The 17,733-nt window shown below is 50.4% G+C and overlaps 1 protein-coding gene across 1 annotated transcript; it reads left to right on the top strand.

Moving 5' to 3' along the window:
• Nucleotides 1–3,614: 3,614 nt before the first annotated feature.
• HEY2 (hes related family bHLH transcription factor with YRPW motif 2) lies at nt 3,615–14,120 on the top strand. Its single transcript, XM_082758217.1, has 5 exons — nt 3,615–3,758; nt 4,601–4,679; nt 4,786–4,869; nt 7,369–7,450; nt 11,971–14,120. Exons 1-5 carry the CDS (start codon nt 3,676–3,678, stop codon nt 12,648–12,650), a joined length of 1,008 nt encoding a protein of 335 aa, XP_082614343.1. The 5' UTR covers nt 3,615–3,675; the 3' UTR covers nt 12,651–14,120.
• The last annotated feature ends 3,613 nt before the right edge of the window (nt 14,121–17,733 follow it).

Below are 17,733 nucleotides of genomic sequence, written 5' to 3' on the forward strand. Positions count from 1 at the left end.
GAAATCTTTTTCTCGTTTTTCAGCATTCCCTGGAAGTCAATGACGAGTCTGTCAAGAAGAAAATACAGCCTTGCTGTCGATCGCAATGCTGTTTTGTCTTTCTTTACTACTCTTAAAGCTTCCTAAAAAGAGAAAGCAAATTAAAAGCAGCATAACAGTTACCCGTAAGGGGCTGCTTACTGGGGGAAGGAAATGGGGTGTAAGTATTTGTTTAAAATTGAGATAGTAAAGTATAAAAACAGCTCTAGGACTAAAAGATTACGTGCCGTTTGCATCCAGAAAAGCAGCTGGGGAGAGCCTTGGGGCCCCTGGAAGAGAGCAGCTGGGTGAAAGCAGCCACTCAGTCAGGAGCCCACGCTCATTTTTCGGATGTCCTTTAGAGCTGCCGCCTCCGGCACCTCCGGCACCTCCAGCACCCCGCTGCCGCCTGCAAGGGGCATCCCCGACACCTCGGGCAGATCTTCCTGGGGGGAGCAGGGGGCCAGAAGAGCGGTCCCCGACGGGGGGCGGCTCAGGGGAGGCAGGGAGAGGTGCCCCGATTTCCTCCTTTCCCAAACCCCCTCCAGCAGCGCCGCAGCGGCTCCCGGCGGGCAGGATGCGACCCCGGCTCACCCGCGGCGGTGAGCCCGCAGCCGCCAACGCACCGCGGTTCTCGACAGGAAAAACAGCACAAAATGGGGAAAAAATAAAAATAAATAAAATAGAAGAAGCAAAGCAAAAGCCGGAGAGTCGCAGGGCACCGTCCCCCCGACGGCGGCGGGGCCGGGAGTCGCTGTCGGTCCTGTGGTCCTGTAGGGCTGCCTGGCCTGCCGGGGGAGATGCCGGGGACTGGGGTCCGGGGCTCCCAGTGGGGGCAGCCCGGCTCTTACCGTCGGGGTACGAGCGCCGGGGAAGGCCGGGGGATGCTCTCGCCCGGCATCTCAGAGCAGCGAGCTGCGGGCTGCGTGCTGCTGGCGGGGCGGGCGGCTCCTCCGCAGCAAGCAGCCCCAGGGCCCCGCTGCGGGGCACCGGGATGGGAAGGGCAGCGCGGCTCTCACCCCGCACAGCAGCAGTCCTAGCGCGGCTTCATATCGCGACGGCGGCTCCCTGGGAGCTGAGATCCCGCAGCTCCTGCCCAGCCCCGCCGCTGCTGCTGCTGACCCCGGGGAGAGGAGCCCCTCAGAGCCCCCTTGGGTGCCACGCACCTGCCGCCGAGAGAGCCCCGGGCCGGGCGGGGGGCTGGCAGGGAGCCCGAGGGCCTGCCTTCCCCGCTGCCTCCCAGAAAAGCCCAGGAGTCCTCCCCCGAGGAGAAGGTAGGGAGAAAAAGCAAAAGAGGAAGAAGAAAAAAAGAGAGAGAGAAAAAGAAAGAGAAAGAAAAAGGAAATGGAAAAAGAAAGAGAAACAGAAAAAGAAACAAGGAGAAAGAGAGGGAAGAAGGGGAAAAGGAAAAAAAAAAAAAAGAAGAAGAAAAGAAAAAGAAAAGGGGAAAAAAGGAAAGAGAAGAAGAAAAAAAAAAGAAAAAAGAAAAGAAAAAAATAAGAAAAAGAGAAAGAATGAAAAAGAAAAAGAGAAAAAGAAAAAGAAAAAGAAAAAGAAAAAGAAAAAGAAAAAGAAAAAGAAAAAGAAAAAGAAAAAGAAAAAGAAAAAGAAAAAGAAAAAGAAAAAGAAAAAGAAAAAGAAAAAGAAAAAGAAAGGAGGAAACGATGAAAGGATGAAAGGAGAAAAGGAGTAAAGGAGAAAAGAAGAAAAGGAGAAAAGGAGAAAAGGAAAAGAAAGTTAATCTGGTTAAAATGGAAATAGTAGTTGCCTGTTAACATTAGGAGTTTCCCGGAGGAGGGATTTCAGCAAGGTTGTCAGGAGGATTTAGCGGCCGGATCCACGACAACCAAGGCTGACATAAGCCCTGCCTGGGGAAGTAAACACAGGAGAGCTCAGGTTTCTGTAAGACACAGGCACGGGAGGCTTGTGCCCCGGGGGGGAAGAAAAAATAAAAAATCGTAAGGCAGCAGGGAGCTACTTCCAGAGCGAGCAGAAATTACAGATCTAGCGGCACGTTCAAGATTCCCGTGTAAAACCCCGAGAGCTCGGGGTGGCCGCAATATTTTGGGGGGATTCAAGATTGTCCCGTCCCCCGCCGGCCGCAGCCCGTTTCCCCGGCCGCCGTCCCGGCCCGCGCAGGCCCCCCGAGCCTTTAGGAGCAGAAAAAGTAGGCAATTTTTGGTATTTACGTTTTTATTGATTTGTTTCATCCCGGAGAGCTGCCGGCGGCCGGTACACGCTGAGGCTGCTCCCGGGCTGTGCTGCAAGTCGGAGCCGCACGCCGCAGGCTGCTCCTGCTGGAGCAGGACTTTTCCTCCCCAAAGGTCCCCATCCTCTTCTGCTTTGGTTTGCCTTTGGGTTTTGGGGTGGTTTTTTTTGGCCAGGTACCGTCAAAAGGGACCAATGCGGGGATGTGCCCTGACTCCCCGGGAGCTGCCCCTGCCCGTAATGCTCTCGGGGACTGCGAGCACGACGAGGATGTCCCGCAGGGCGACGGGGCACGAAATCCCCTGCTCCTTACAGAGCAGCGACACCCGCACGAAACACCAAAACAGCCGGCGTGCCACCAAAACGCAACCGCATGCACGGAGGGCAGGAGGGCACGGCAGAGCCGGCCCTGCCTCCTCCTTCAGCATCGCCCCTCGCCGCCCGCAAGCCACCCCAGCCACCTGTACCTCCAGCGGGGGGAGCCGGCCGGGAACACGGCCTCGCCGGCTCCAGCAGAGGCCGAACACGAGCTGCCTTCCAGTTTCCGTCGCCCTCCGGCAGGTGCTCGCCCTCTCCGGGGCCGGGCAGCCTCAGCCTCAGCTTCAGCTTCAGCCTTAGCCTCAAGCCTCAGATCTCAGCCCCAGCCCCAGCTTCAATCTCAGCCCCAGCCTCAGCCCGGCGCCGCCTCGTCCCCGTCCCCCCGCTCCCCCCGGGGTCACCCCCGGCTCCCCCGGTCCGGGACGAGGCTCCCAGGCAGGCGGCGAAGGGCTCGGGGGAGCCGGGGGGGGGCCCGGGAGGGAGGCAGTGAACACGGCGCCCCGAGCGGGCTCTGTCAGGGAGCCGGGATTAAGAAAACGCAAGGCAAACAAACAGTGGGGGAAAGAAAATAAATCCCAGAGCGAAGCAGGATAAAAGCCGGCAGCTGCGGATCCTCCGGCGAGCCGAGCATCCCCCGGCCCGCTCCTAGCAGGATTGTTCCCAGGCTCGGCTCCCCCCCTCCAGGTGCCCGGGGGGGGCTTCGCAGGACGGGGCGGGCCGGATCCCCCAAATGCCAGTAGGAAAATGCCCCCCCCCCCCCAACCCCATCTCCCCCGCGCCCCATCCCCGCCTTACCTCTCCCCTCGCCCCCCGCCCTCCGGGGCCGGGGTCCGGTCCCCGCCGTGCCCTCGCCCCCCCGGTGGGCGGCCCCCTCCCTTCGTCCCCGTGCCCCCCGACGGGGCGGGCCTCGCCGGGGGCGGGCCGTCGGGCTTGAGGCTGTGCCGCGGCGTGGGAAAGCGCCTCACAGAGGGTTTGCTCTGCTGGCGGTGCGGAGCCGTGCCGAGCCGTGCCGAGCCGAGCCGGAGCCGTTCTTCCTCCCCCCCCCCTAAATCCCCCCCTCCACGGCCCGAAGCTCCCGGATTTATTTATCTCTGCCCCCGGCCCGGCTCCGAGCTGCGTCCCCTGCCCGCCATGAAGCGACCTTGCGAGGAAACTACCTCAGACAGCGACATGGACGAGACTATAGACGTGGGGAGCGAGAACAACTACTCCGGGTGAGTGCTCCGGGGGGCAGGGGGCTGAGCCCCCCCGATGGGCTCAACGCGGGGCCGCCCCGTCGGGGCCGCCCCCGAGCCCCCCGTCCCGCTGCCCTGCAGCCGGGAGCTTGGGGTCCGAGGCTGGAAATAAGGCGAGCCCGAGGTGGCCGGGGCCGGGGTGCTCGCTGCCATGGGGCCGGGGGGAGCTGCGCGGGGCTGGGGTTGCTGTGGCCACCTCGGAGGCAGCCCACCGGTGCCGTCTTGTCCGCATCGGGGGATGAATGACAGCCAGATGGCCACCGCGCTTGTTGCTCCCTCGTGGAGAAGGATAAACCTTTCCATACTTGTGGGCAGTGCAGTTTTAAAAGCGGGTTTTGCATCCTGCTCCTGGTGCTGGGCCAGCCGCGGCCGTGGGCAGGGATCCCGGCTTCCTGCGCGGGCACCCATGGACATCGAGGTGATGGACGGGAGCGACAAAACCTGGCTGGCCGGGGGGAGCTGTGACATTGCATGCACCTACTGCTGCCAGCACGGGCGGATAATACCCGTGTTTTCCTTTGGACTCGGTTCTCCAGACTGTATTTTATAGGCATGGCTATATACACTGAAGACGAAATGGGCTGAGCTGGACAGCGAGCTGTCTTCAGACAGGGACTTTATTTCCAGCGGAGGTTCTGGCAGTGGAGCAAGCAAAACTGCAATGTCTCTTTCTGCAACAGCACCGTGCGGTGCAAAGCCTCTCCTCCCAGCATTTAAAACAGTCAAGAGGGGACTGGGAATGCTTAATGCGGTGACCAAAAGTATCTCCAAAGAGCGGTGGCGAGCCGTGCAGCACCTGACATGCTTTTCTTGTTCTGCAGGCAAAGCAATAGTTCTGTGATCCGATCGAACTCCCCAACAACAACGTCTCAGATCATGGCCCGAAAGAAAAGAAGAGGGGTATGTTTTGCTTCATTCTTTTCCCGTGCGACAATTTGCATGTGTGCTGTGAGATTTTGCCCTTCAACGTATTTATAAACTTAATGTGTTTTGTTTTTGGGACTAGATTATAGAGAAAAGGCGCCGTGATCGTATAAATAACAGTTTATCTGAGCTGAGGCGGCTTGTGCCAACTGCTTTTGAAAAACAAGTAAGCCCTTTTTTTTTTTTTTTATTCTGTATCTCATCTGGCAATGTTAGTTCTCTTGTAAAGCTCATTAAAATAATATTGTATGTGTCCTGATCTGGCACAAAGCAGGCATTTCAATAAAATGCTTTGTTGTGGCGAAACTATTAGGAACATAATTCATCATAAAGCTGAAAAACATTTCCATTCTTTGGCTTGTTTTCCCTTAAGGGTAACAGTGTTCGTGTTGCCTCTGTTCTTTCAATGAATTCCAGTAGTGGTTTTGTTAAAAATGCACTTTACTTCATAGTAAAAGAAAAAAAAAGAAAAAAAAAAAAACAAAACACAACAACAACAACAACAAGCAAGCCCTCCAAACCTGTATGTTGATTAGCTTTCCTTATAAATCTCTAGCCTCCTTTGTCCCTTCGTTAGGGAGCCTTCATTTTTAATCTGCAATTTCAGTGGCAAACTAATGGGTCTGGTTTCCCAAGAAGTGAACAGGCTGTTTGGATGATTCAGGTTTTAAAACGGCTGGTTAGAACCAGTGCCTTAGGACCAGGCCCAGGCAGTGTGAGCAGGGGAAGTCAGCGGTATTTGCGAGGACTTTTGGTGAGAAAGCGTTCAATGGGACGGCTGGAAGGATGCAGCTGACTTCGGTGAACTTGGGTTCAGCTCCTAGGTTGTGAAGTTGCAGGCCCAAAGCTTAGAATACAATCAGTGCTGCAAAAAGTGAACTTTGCTTCTGCCATTCAAATTAAATTATTTAGTTACTCTTCCATATCTTGATTTCTTTATTCTGGGGGGGTCTTGGTGCAGTATTTAACATTGTTCCCGTTTTATGGATTATATCAGATCTGTGGATCTGTGCAAGTGACACTGAGCCTCAGCGAGAGGCACCAGCTGAGAATAACGAGGCTGACTTCCTCGTAATCAAAGATAAAAAACAGAAAGTAAACTTTGAGACCAGGCCCGTAGGGCACTGAATTTCTGGAGTAGCTAAGAGCAGCTAGCACCCCCCTGTACGAGGCCTGTTACATTTCTTCTTACAAGAACAAAAGACAGCTAGAAAGAAATTTGGAGTATTGCAATGATAGTGAGAGCATCCCTTGTGTCACCTGCAATATGTTTTTAATAACTTGCGGTGGTAGCCGAGCCCTTCTGTAGGCTCTGGCAAAATGGAGCGACAGAGGCATTTCCAGCTAGATAAACAGGGGCAAGAGACAACAGTTGTTTGTCCCATTTTATTGTTTACTTCTTGAAAACCACAAACATTATAAAACAAGTCCTACAGAGCCTTTGGAAATTACCCAGCAACATGCAGTTTTTAGCTATTAGTCACTCTCACTGAGACGGCTTGTACTGTGTCTATGGAAAAGATGAAGTCTGAGAAAAGCACAAGATGTAGCCGCATGTAAAATGCCGAATTCTGGTCAAAAATTCACCAGTGCACCAAAATTTTATAAGGAAATGCCGAAAGCAGGAAGAGAATCTTAAAAAAAAAAAAACATGGATGGGGGTAAAAATAAGCGTGCGACGCGTTTTGTTCAGAAACCCCTGCCATTCCTCTGCGATATGCCAAGGACAAAGTCATCGGCCCTTTGTCAGCTCCTTGACATTCAGCTCACTGAAGTGTCTGAGCGGGGGCTGCTTCGCTTCCGCCTGCCCTCTGTACCTGCCTCCTGCCCGGCTCCCGGCCCGCTGCGAGCCCCGCGGCCGAGCTCCCTGCCCGTGCTGCAGGGTCATGCTCCAGATATTCCAGGGAAATGTATTTATTTATTTATTTGGTAGATTAATGTATTAACACTACCTTTGGGTTTGCGTCTTAGACTTTTCCAGCACCCATAGCAGTGCGAGCCATCCCCAGTAACAGGAAAGTTCCACTGACAGAGGAGCTGAGCTCTTTCTTTTTCATGGCACTCAGCTTCATGTCCCCGCAAATGAGGCCTCTCAATAACTTTAAAAGCCGTGGGCTGTGTGATTGTTTCTTTTTTCAGTAGAGAATGAGAATAGAATATCCAGCAGCCAAATGACATGTCAAAAATTAATAGGCTATTAAGGAAGAGGGATACTTTTCGGTGTGTGTCCACAGGGACACCTACTGGTAAAAGCAGAAAAAAAAAATGCTGCAGCAGGGTCCTCATCACTAACTCTGCAGACCTGTTCTGATGGGTTTCCATTCATTTTGGGGGGTTGTTTGGTTAAAGAGAACATGCTGGAAGTAGTGTGCTGCTCTCGTTTCATGAAGATGTTATCTCTGCACCAGCTTCAAGGCCAGTTACACTGAGCTGTAGCCTCAGTAAAGCCAAGTTGTGCTGGTGCTGATGGTTGTATCGCTAGGCAGGAGACAGCATTAGTCCTCAGACCATGTCTGGGATGCAGATGCTCATGAAAGAATTAAGCTGAGAATGTCCTAGTGATAGGGGAAATTGAAACCGTAAGGCTGAGCTCAGTGGAAAGTATATCAAATTCAAGTTTCTAGTGCTCGTAAGCCTTTATTTACACGAGTCTCTTATCTCAAAGGGATCTGCCAAATTAGAAAAAGCGGAAATACTGCAAATGACAGTGGATCATCTGAAGATGCTTCAGGCAACCGGAGGTAAAGGTAAGGAGAGGACAGTTTCTTTTCTGATACTTGGGGAAATCTCAGCAAAAAGCGCTTTGACGAGCTGTGATAGGCGTTTCCAGATTAAAGGAGTGGAAATCAATGCTAATGGCAGGATTGAACTCGTGGGAAAGAACTACTGGGACAAAAGAAGCACTTGACCCTGGGCTTGTGTTTGCTTTCATAACACTGTGGGAGTAAAGGCTTCATTCACAGGCAGCCCAGTCAGAGATTTGTTTGGGGTTTCCAAAGAGCACTGAAATCTGCACAGGGAGACAAAACAAATACACAAACACCAAACATAAACAGGAGGTTTGTGGCAACAATTGTGGAGCGCAAAACCAATGTTAAGGCTCATTATACAGCAGCTATACCAAAGGAAGTGGATGGAGAGGAACTTTCGTTATTGTTGGTGCATTTGCTTTGTTCTGGAGAGACTTGTAAAATGCGAGGTTAGACAGCCTCATCCCCCAGAACAAAATCCAGCCTCGGGATACGCAGCTCTAGGTATCAGACAGGCCGGCGGGCAGACTGATAGCGGTGCTATCTGCACTCCTATTTACGTGCTCTATTTGTTTGTCAGAGGTCTGGGTAGTTCCTCCTCAGCCAGGACTGGCGTGACGCAGGGGCCGCACTGGCTGACCCGTTCGATCAGCCGGCTGCCGTGAGCCGAGCGCGCCTCGCTTGTGCAAGCTGACAGTCCCGAGGCTGGAGGCCAAGCGATTTCAGCCACCCACGAGGTACTCTCCGGAGCCGTGATTTTGGAAGTTACTGGGAGCAGAAAACTTGCTTGCCTTCTGCAAGCACCGTCTCACGTGCCATTAGTCGTGGTTATGGTTCAAACTGCTGTGATGGAAACCAGACAATTTTTCATTGACCCATTGTGCCATGTAGGTACCGGCTACAAAAGAGGCTACTGCTTCTGCTTTCTCCTTTTTTTTTTTTTTCTTTTTAATTAAACTAAAAATTTTTTAGCACGGGATTGGGTTACTGCATCTCTCTGTACCTTCTTGCGGTGATTACAGGAGTCGACTTAAAGTCAGCACGTGCATGACAACAAATGGTTTCCTACAGGAAAGCCTGTTGGAGGCTGGTGTTCTGTTATTTGTTAAAAATTAACACTGAGCTGATATATGTATTTTCTAGGTGTTAAGAGACTTTTGTTAGGAGTTCATCTAAGCTTAAAATTTAAGGATAGCACATTCTGTTAGAGGTGAAAGGGATTTTATTGCCCTTCATATAACAGACACACCCCATGATATTCTAGGCAAATGTGCAAAATAAACCCTAACAAAAATGTTAATTTTATGTCACTGCATGCAGGGAAAAATGTCCTCTAAAGGCCACTATTTAGTTGGCAAAGCGACGCTCTTGAAAGTTACGAAACACCAGAATTTATCGTGCTTATGCAATTTGAATCCAGATCGTCTCGTGTGCCGACGTGGTGGTGCAGCCTTTAATTACATGATTGCACGCTGCTGCTCCACAAGGTCCGTCTCATTTGGTGCCCAGAGTGAGCAAGGCTCATATGCCGAGGGCAGCGGTTGTTGCTTCGTTGCATCCTCCCCGTGCAACACGGAGCCCGGCTATTGCAGCCTGACCTGTGCATCATGCTGCACCATTCCTCGTAAAAGCTGCAGCAGTTTCCCCCCTCCAGAATCTGTACCGACAGCGGTAGGGCCAGGAGGTGAACCCCATGGAATTTAACGGGAGCCCTCCTTCGCTGCCTCCCCACCCAAAGCAAGCAGTGTGGGCGGTTGTTTTATAACCAAGTCAGGTCGGGTGGCCCAGATAATATGTCAGGGGTGGAGGTGCTGGGGTGGAGGTGCTGTGGATGGGAGCTGTCAGGCAGAGAGTGAGGGCTGTCAGGGTGCAGGGAGAGGTGCCTGCTTAAGCCCACTGCCACCCATGGGCAACCAAAGCCGCCTCCGAAGTGTGGCGGAGCCTTCCTTGCTGCCCCGGGGCCCATAGTGGGTGGCATGTTGGTCTAACACTTAGCTGTTTCACAAATGCTGTGGCTTTATCTTCTCCTTCTGACCCAGAGATAAGGGTAATCTCACTGCGCAGATTAACAAACTTTAAGAAAAGAGGTCTGCAAGTTAGTACCGGGCAAAGTTTAAGCCTATGTTTCCTGCTCGCTTAATGTTTTACTTTGCACCCTAAGTAACAGCTTTAAATACAATTTCTTGGGGTGTTTTTAAGGCTGACATTTGTTTAATTTGCAAGTGTAGCTATTCCCACTTCATAACTCATCTTCTGAGCCAGAAACTTCCTTGGATCAGAAAAAAACATGAGTTCCATCATTTTGTCTATGGACAAAAGCTGTTATCGGCGGGGGGGGGGGAGAAATGGGTGCTGGTACCCTTACGCTGCCCTGAGTTGAGAGCTGGGGACAGCCTGTTCTCCTCTTCCTGGCACACAAACTGAGGATGCCCGAGGCTGGGTGGTGCTGGCAGCTGCTCAGCATGCTAAATCTGAGGTGGGCACGGCAGCAGAAAGGCTGATGTGGCCTCGGCTTTTTGGAGCCTCTGCAGCAGGCAGGGAGGGAGGCAGGGAGTCAGGCAGGGAGCTGCTGCTCCTGCAGCCCTGCGTGGACTCGGTGTGTTTTGACGCAGGTGCAGGTGATGGTCTCGTGGTCGTGTCGAGTTGTTGCTTGGCCCAGGGCCAGCACTTTTTGCTGACAGCACAAGCAAGCAAAGGGGAAGAGCAATTAGCCAACAGCAAGTAGCTGGCTGGGACCTTGGTGTCGTTTTATTGCAGCTTCAGTGCAAATTGATCTCAGGTGACTGACACCTGGGTCGGAGCCGTTGGTGGCTGTGCAGGACGGGTGCATGGCTCTGCCCCGTCACTCGAGTGCCTGAAGCCCCGTCCCCTCGTGGGCTGGGGGTGCCGAGTCACTTGGCTGGTGTCCTCCCATTCCCATGTCTTGGCCACCTCGTAGGAGACTGACAAGGAGCTGGCACGGCCAGGGCTCATCACAGAGCCAGCTCAGGCTTGGGGGGAGCTGGGGACAGCCACGTCCCTCATGTCTGCAGTCCAGAGGGAGGGAAGCCTTGGGGCCTGTGGCGCAGAGGCAGTCCCCAAGCCAAGCTGCTGGCCACCAGGCAGGCACCCACTAGCTCACCCACTGCCTGCCTGCCTCTTGTTTTTTTGTCAAAAGTGCACTGAAATCGCTGTGTTTTCAGATTGTTTGGTTGTGACTGAGGAGTCTGTGTCCTGACAAAAATCCCCAACCTGTTGTACTCACCAATCTGCTAGTTGGCGAGGGTTTTTCTGGGGTCTTGTACAGCGTCGGGTGGACAAAGTAGCCTGAGTCAAAAGCACCGCTGAAATTTGGTGGTGTATAGTAGGCTGGGGATTAGGGCTGACATCTGTAAATGTGCCTGCGTTCGTTCTACGATGCGGATGTGCAGCCACAGAAAGGCTTTTCTCTAGCCTGAAAGTTGGCAAAAGTGAAAGCAGCCATCTAAGTGGCTTGAATTTTTCAGAAATACATAGATTATTTCATGCCAGAGTGTGCGAGGTATTGCTGCCAGCGTCCTCCGTAATAAGGGCATTTGATCTTTCTATACTAACACACATCACAGTCACATATACCTAAAAAGTTTCACTGAAAGCAAGAGGAAAAAAACACCATGGTAGCTTGAGAGTGGATAGGATTTTATTTTCCCAAGGAGAATAACTTTAAACTGAAGCAGAGTTGTTTTCTGTAGTTGAAGGGGTGCAGCTTAACCACTGGATTTGATACTAAACCCTTTAGAAAGGGAGTATCTTCTCATGTGCATTTAATAAAACATATTTTTTTTTCAAATGCTTTTTGTCCCAAGCTTGTGGAGCTCCAGTTGCTGTTTGCTGAAATGCCTCATGGGCCATATGACCGTCAGTCTTCCATCTCCAAATTAGCAATGGCATTACATAAAACGTTTTCTCAGTAAAGCTTTTTATTGTGTGTGTGCAGAGTCATGACAAGATGTTTTTAGTTTGTAGTTAAATAACACCGTATGCCACATTGTCCTAATGACTCTGTGAAGTAGATGGGACTCCAGCAGCAGTCACAAGTATCTCACAACATCAAGAAATAGCTCAAGAGCGTTGATGTGAATGTGGGTGTAGGGAAGAAAAGGCAGCACAGTGCTCACGAGCTGTCTGATCGTCTTTGTGCGTAGAAACGTCTCCCTCACTCACACGCGGGGTCAGCACCACACTGCAGAGGCTTCCTGAGGTATTGCAGGAGGGGCATCGTGTATCTTCTCAAGAGCCACGAGTACTTATGGTCTTAATTCTTTCCATTTATACAGAATGCAAAAAAAAAAAAAAAAAAAAAAAAAACAAGCCGTAGCCTATTGCGTTACAGGAATGGTCACACAAATCATTTACAGACCGGAGAACACACTTTTCTCTTTGCTGACCTTAACCCGTTAAGTGGCAAGCCCAGGGACTGAGGGAAGTTAGGCGTGCCGCCTGATGTTGGCTGGGAGTTCGGCTTGGCACTCAGCGCGTCTTTTGCCCTCAACTTGCAGGTTATTTCGATGCTCACTCCCTGGCCATGGATTTCATGAGCATCGGCTTCCGGGAGTGCTTGACCGAAGTCGCCAGGTACCTGACATCCGTGGAAGGCCTCGACACCTCCGACCCGCTGCGCGTCAGGCTGGTGTCCCACCTCAGCACCTGCGCCTCGCAGAGGGAAGCCGCCGCCATGACCTCCTCCATGGGCCACCACCACCACCCCCTGCACCCCCACCACTGGGCAGCCGCCTTCCACCACCTCCCGGCCGCCCTGCTGCAGCCCAATGGACTCCATGCCCCCGAGGCCGCCCCGTGCAGACTCTCCTCGGACGTGCCTCCCCACGGCTCCGCGCTGCTCACCGCCACCTTCGCCCACGCCGACGCCGCCCTCAGGGTCCCCTCCGCGGGCAGCGTGGCTCCCTGCGTCCCCCCGCTCTCTACCTCTCTCCTCTCCCTCTCAGCCACCGTTCACGCCGCCGCCGCCGCTGCCACCGCTGCTGCCCAGAGCTTCCCCCTCTCCTTCACCGGTGCCTTCCCCATGCTGCCCCCGAGCGCGGCCGCCGCCGCCGTGGCGGCAGCTACGGCCATCACCCCGCCATTGGCTGTATCAGCCTCTGCCAGCCCCCAGCAGGCTGGCAGTGCGGGGAGCAGCAAGCCCTACCGGCCCTGGGGGACGGAGGTGGGAGCCTTTTAAGCGCCCCCTCTCCTTTCCGCAGCCTGCTCCCTCCTCTCCCTGCGCACACACACACATGCACACGCGTGCGTGCACACGTGCACACTCGTGAGGCTCCTGCGGTGGCCTGTCCTCGCTGAGGGCTGAGGGGATGCCATCACCCCGGGGGCATGGCAGCAGCGCTGCCCTTGCCACAGGTGCTAGAGGGGACATGGGGCGCCCTGCTCGTCCCAGCGGGTCTCGCCGAGGGCACCTCAAGGCAGCGGCTTTTGGAAACGTCGCGACCGCCTCGGCACGCGGATGTTTCCTGGGAGATGCGTAGGCACTAAGAATAATCCTGCGGCTATGCCTCCGTGTTTGGCGGAGAGGCGAGGGATCGTACCTATCAGGTCTCCTGGGGCTCGAAAACGAGTTCAACTTTCCTAAGTGCCTGACATTTAAATGATAATAAAAAGAAAATTTTATATATATATATATATGTGTGTTCTGCTAAAACAAATAACATTGCACAGGTATGGGAATGGTCTGGGAGAGAGGGAGAGTCCTGCGTGCGGCTTCAGGACGTTGGTATCTTTCCAGGAAGGAGTGTGCTCTTTTAGCAGCCAGGTTCGCTTAGCCCAAAGACTGCCAAGAGAGAACGTTCAGTCTGGCAGGCCTGGTTTTCGCTTGCTTAGTCTCCTTCCTTTGTACAGACTTGCCAAATTGTGACATCTAGCATAGCGTCGGTAAGAGCGATTATCTTATCAGTGCTCGGATTAATGAACGTTTCAGCACTGCCTGTGAGCCTTGAGGCACCCTTTTTTATGGCTTAAATACAGTGCTAGCTCATATCTGCACAAACAGCGCGTCTGTCATGCACCCAGGAGTAACCACCTACTTACAGCGTGCACACTTCCATATGGCCGGCTCATGTCAATGCGAGAGACTCGGTGCTGTGAGAGTTGAAATTAACTTATTTAGCTGCAATGGGACATTTACTGTCAGCCGACTCTGTGCAAGATCCCTCTTCTTTTCACTATCAACTTCTGGGATAACAATCGCTCTGGGTATGAATGAAGTTACGGTAGGGACAATTCTTAAATTGGCTATTAACATGCCAACATTGTAATGTGGGTTTGATTCCAAACCAAAATGAATGTATTAAAGGGGATGGCAGTAAATTATTTTGTCAATACCCAGACAACTAGTGCTGCATAAAATGTTTTGCTTTCATTTTTTATTACAGTGACTTAAAATAACCTAAGTATTTTAATACATCGAGTCAAAAACTAGAGATTTTATGTAAAAAAAAAAAAAAGTAAAAATAAAACACAGCATGTATTATTATGCACTTGATTTCTCTGCTGTGTGGAGAAAGCAGTAAGCATTGAGAATGTTAAACATTATGCAAAATATACTTTAAAATATTTGTTTTAAAAATACTGTACCTAGTCGGTCTTTTATGCATTACTTTGTTAACCTTTTTTTCTATGCAAAAGTCTTTACATATCACTAATTAAACGAAGTCCTTTTTGACTGCGTTTTATGGATGATTTGTTGCAGATTTTGTTTGCTCTTTAGGAATACTCGTGAACTCTATTGCTCGAAACGTGTCTGTCAGCTGCTCCCCCCTCTCCTGCTCCTCTCTCATTCAGAAAGCCCATCTCTTACGGGATGTTTTGAAATAGGCAGAAAAACAAACAAGCAAACAGTCAGTAAAACAGCATCGATTTTTAGGCTTGTAAACTGGTTCTGCACTGGTGGGGCACTTAATGAAATGGACACATCTGTCCATCCTGGAGAGCTCCTCAAAGCATTGGGGTTTCTAGATCCAGCTTTCATTCAGATCCTCACTAAAGGCCTGTGTTCAGAAGGGGAAAATGTTAACACAATGACATCCTTTATCATCTAGATGAGAGAGGGCAGTTTTTACCCCCTGTCCAGGTCTTCTAATTTACCAGTTCTCCCTGAGACAAGAGTTTTTGTTTCATTTTAGGTCTGCAAAGAACATCAGTAGAAGGTGTGTAAAGCTCTGGCCATAAGGATAAGCACTACTCAAAGGTGTATTACACCCACACAACAGGTGACAAGACTGAGGCGCAGAAATGGAGTGACAACCCTACAGCCTGCCAGAGACAGCATCTGTTGCCAAAATGCAGCCTCAGCCTCGCCCCCATCATCCCTGTCTCCCAAATATTAAACATGTAGCTGATCCCCGCCTGCATAAACTGGTCTCCAGCGCTTGGGCAAGGAGGAGCTTATATTTGCCTGCCCCGTGAAGAAAAGAGACAAAAGATGGGGAGGAAGGGGTCTCTACCCCAGTGCCATAAATCACGCCTGATGAAAACTTACATGAAGTTTTGTTGTTTCTGGGGGAATTTTACATTTTTTGTTTGGGGACATAAATGCTGTGTGGCTCTACTGGCATGTCGAGCAGCATCCAGTTGAGTTATTCTTTTTCTCTATGAGCAGCTTCAAAAAGAAAGATCACATTAATGAACTGGCAAGTAGATAAAAAGTGGGCTTTATTTACATGAAAAAGGGCAGATTGCAACCCTACTTGACTTTAAGCTGTTAACTATTAACCTGCTCTCTAAGAGCCTGGTAGGAGGTCTCCCCTGCTTCATACCACAGAAAAATTGGGCAGCCACTAACTTGGTTCCAGCTAAGAGCTGCAATCTATTTGGTGTGCCCCAAATCATTACAATTTGTTGCCCCAATCACAGGTGGATTTGTGCAGCCTTTTTATCTGGGGTTATCCTGTTCTCACTCCATTTATCCAGGCCAAGTTCTTGTACACTGAGTTGCTGATGTCCCTTTTTTTTTTTTTTTTTTTTTATCTGATTCATCCAAAAGGACCAGCACTAGGCAACGCAGGAGCTCAGCCTTCACGCCCATTTAGTTCTGAGCCCCTGTTGGGGATGTCACTCCTGTAATGGTGGATGAAGATTTCCCAAGTGAGAAATCAGTGGAGAAAAAGCATATTATACACGTGCTCTTGGAAAGACACCAGAGGGTAATAGCTTTGGATGATTGGGGCTGTAGCTGTTCTAACAGGTCAGAGCTGAAGGACTCCATGTGAGTGTTAAAACAGAGCAAGGGAAAGCTGGTCACTTGGCATACATATAAGTGAGCTCTAAAAGGTACAATATGAGGTTGTGCACACATGCTTACTTCAGCCCTTTTCTATCTTTATTCCGTGTTCAGTTGAAGAATGGACCTGGAGAAGGAGGAAGAGAACCTGTAATTTATATAATATAAGGCTAGGTCACAGCACATGGCACAAGAAAGCCAATGAGACTGCTTACTCCACATTATATCTGGCTTTGACTAAATTTTCCATGTGTGGGTTTGCAACCTTAAATTTCAGTTATCAAGAGGTTCAAAGGAGGTTATGCAATTTCCTGGGATGTTTTTCTTAAGAGGAAAAAGCTAAAAAACAATTCTGTCACTCAGCATTAGGAGCCTGGAAACCTTAGCCCTCAGCACCACAAATAAAAGGCACTTTGGGTGCCATAGCGCTGGGGCTCACTATGTCACATGGCACCAGGAGAAAATTATTACCCTGGAGAGGAGATGCTGCCTGCTGTCCCTCTGCTCTAATTGCAAGTGGAGGAAAACCTGCATTAGGTGTTGCCACAGAAGAAAAACTGGCTGCTGTGGCTGAGGGCCGAGCATGTGTCTTCAGAGCAGAATAATCATATCCTGGCTGTGACTACATCTGCCCGAGCAGCAGCCAAGGGTCGTGCTGCTGCCTCCTTGGTGGCATCCTTCAAAATGCTCGTTCGCAGCTGCTCTGAAAAATGGGCCCTCCCTCGGTCAGGCTGTCATGAGGTCAGTAAAGGGCATTGACCAAAGCTCAGGACATACTGGCAAATTCTTAAAGCTACTGTAAATGAGAAATTTCTTCCTCATAACAGCAAAAGGTCAAGAGCATCTTTTCATCAGGAGATACTACATCAGAAATTACTACTGAAGTTTAAAGCGGACAGTTACCAACCAGCTCTGTAGTCACCAGTGTCCTCAGTCATCCAGTTCTGTAGGCACAGATAGCCTGAGATTACACAAATGAGGATGTAAATTACAGGTAACTTACTGTAATAGTTACAGGTACTTTGTCCAACTTCAAGAAAAGGGTTTTCATTCTGCACACTGGAAGCCACGGGTCTCCCTCGTGTCCCATCACCTCCGGCAGCCCCAGGCAGATGCCTGGGAAGCCCCTGGCTGCTCGAGCAGCACTAATTGCATATGCCAGGCAACCAGTTTCTCCTTTTGTATCTTGCATCACCTGTGAAGAGATAGGATTTGAATCTTAACAGTATTTTCAAATGCAATCTATTTTTTTTCCAAAGATTCAGCTGCCTTGTTGCCTACTGAAGATATAACAGCTTATCAAAACCATTAGATGATAATGTGAGGTTGCTGATCTTGTAGAAGTAAGATCAGTCAACGCCTGCAATGAGCTCATTCAGCGCAAACTTCTGAACTTCTCCTAGTGCTCTGGCTGCAGCGGTGGCGCTGATTACAAGGTGATCTCAACACGATTTCTTTTAAAGGGATGTTTTTCTGTATTCATGCTGGCAGTGCAATGCTGGGCAATACAAGGTAGTGTGGAACCCTAGAAGATCAAAATCAGAAGGAAAAGGAAATGAATGTGGGAAATAAAAGGAAATGTGCCTGCTTAAATGAGTTTGAAGCTCTGGAGAGGCAGGCTCTTTTTTTTACAGCTACAGCTGCCAATACTGAATTTAAGCAACACTAAATGCTTTAGACTGTGCTTATCTGAACAGTGCTGATACCTATTCTACAGGAAAGTCCTTTTGGGCTGTTTCATTCTGCTTTCCACGTAGTCCATATTCAGCATTTCTCTCTTCTACAAAGGAAAGTCTCCAGGACAGAAAAAATACCTTGATGCAACACTGAAATTGTGGTTGCGATCATCAGCGGTTTGGAAATTTCTAACCCTGCCCACGTCTTCATACAAATTACACTACAAGACCTCCTTCTATTAAATCAGCACCCTGCTCCAGGAAGCAGTAAGTCACTGGTAAGTGTAAAGAAAAGTGTTTTACCTGCAAAGAATACCCATAAATAGCATTCTGTATTACTGTGTGGTATGTGAAAA

This window comes from Aythya marila (assembly GCF_965140915.1).
Source record: "Aythya marila genome assembly, chromosome: 3".
Lineage (NCBI taxonomy): Eukaryota > Metazoa > Chordata > Aves > Anseriformes > Anatidae > Aythya > Aythya marila.

Bases quoted from the DNA above. Each gene is read 5' to 3' on its own strand.
- HEY2 (XM_082758217.1), top strand. From the start codon at position 3,676: ATGAAGCGACCTTGCGAGGAAACTACCTCAGACAGCGACATGGACGAG. The intron at 4,870-7,368 runs GTAAGCCCTTTT...CTTATCTCAAAG, and splicing joins CAACTGCTTTTGAAAAACAA to GGATCTGCCAAATTAGAAAA. The intron at 7,451-11,970 runs GTAAGGAGAGGA...CTCAACTTGCAG, and splicing joins TCAGGCAACCGGAGGTAAAG to GTTATTTCGATGCTCACTCC.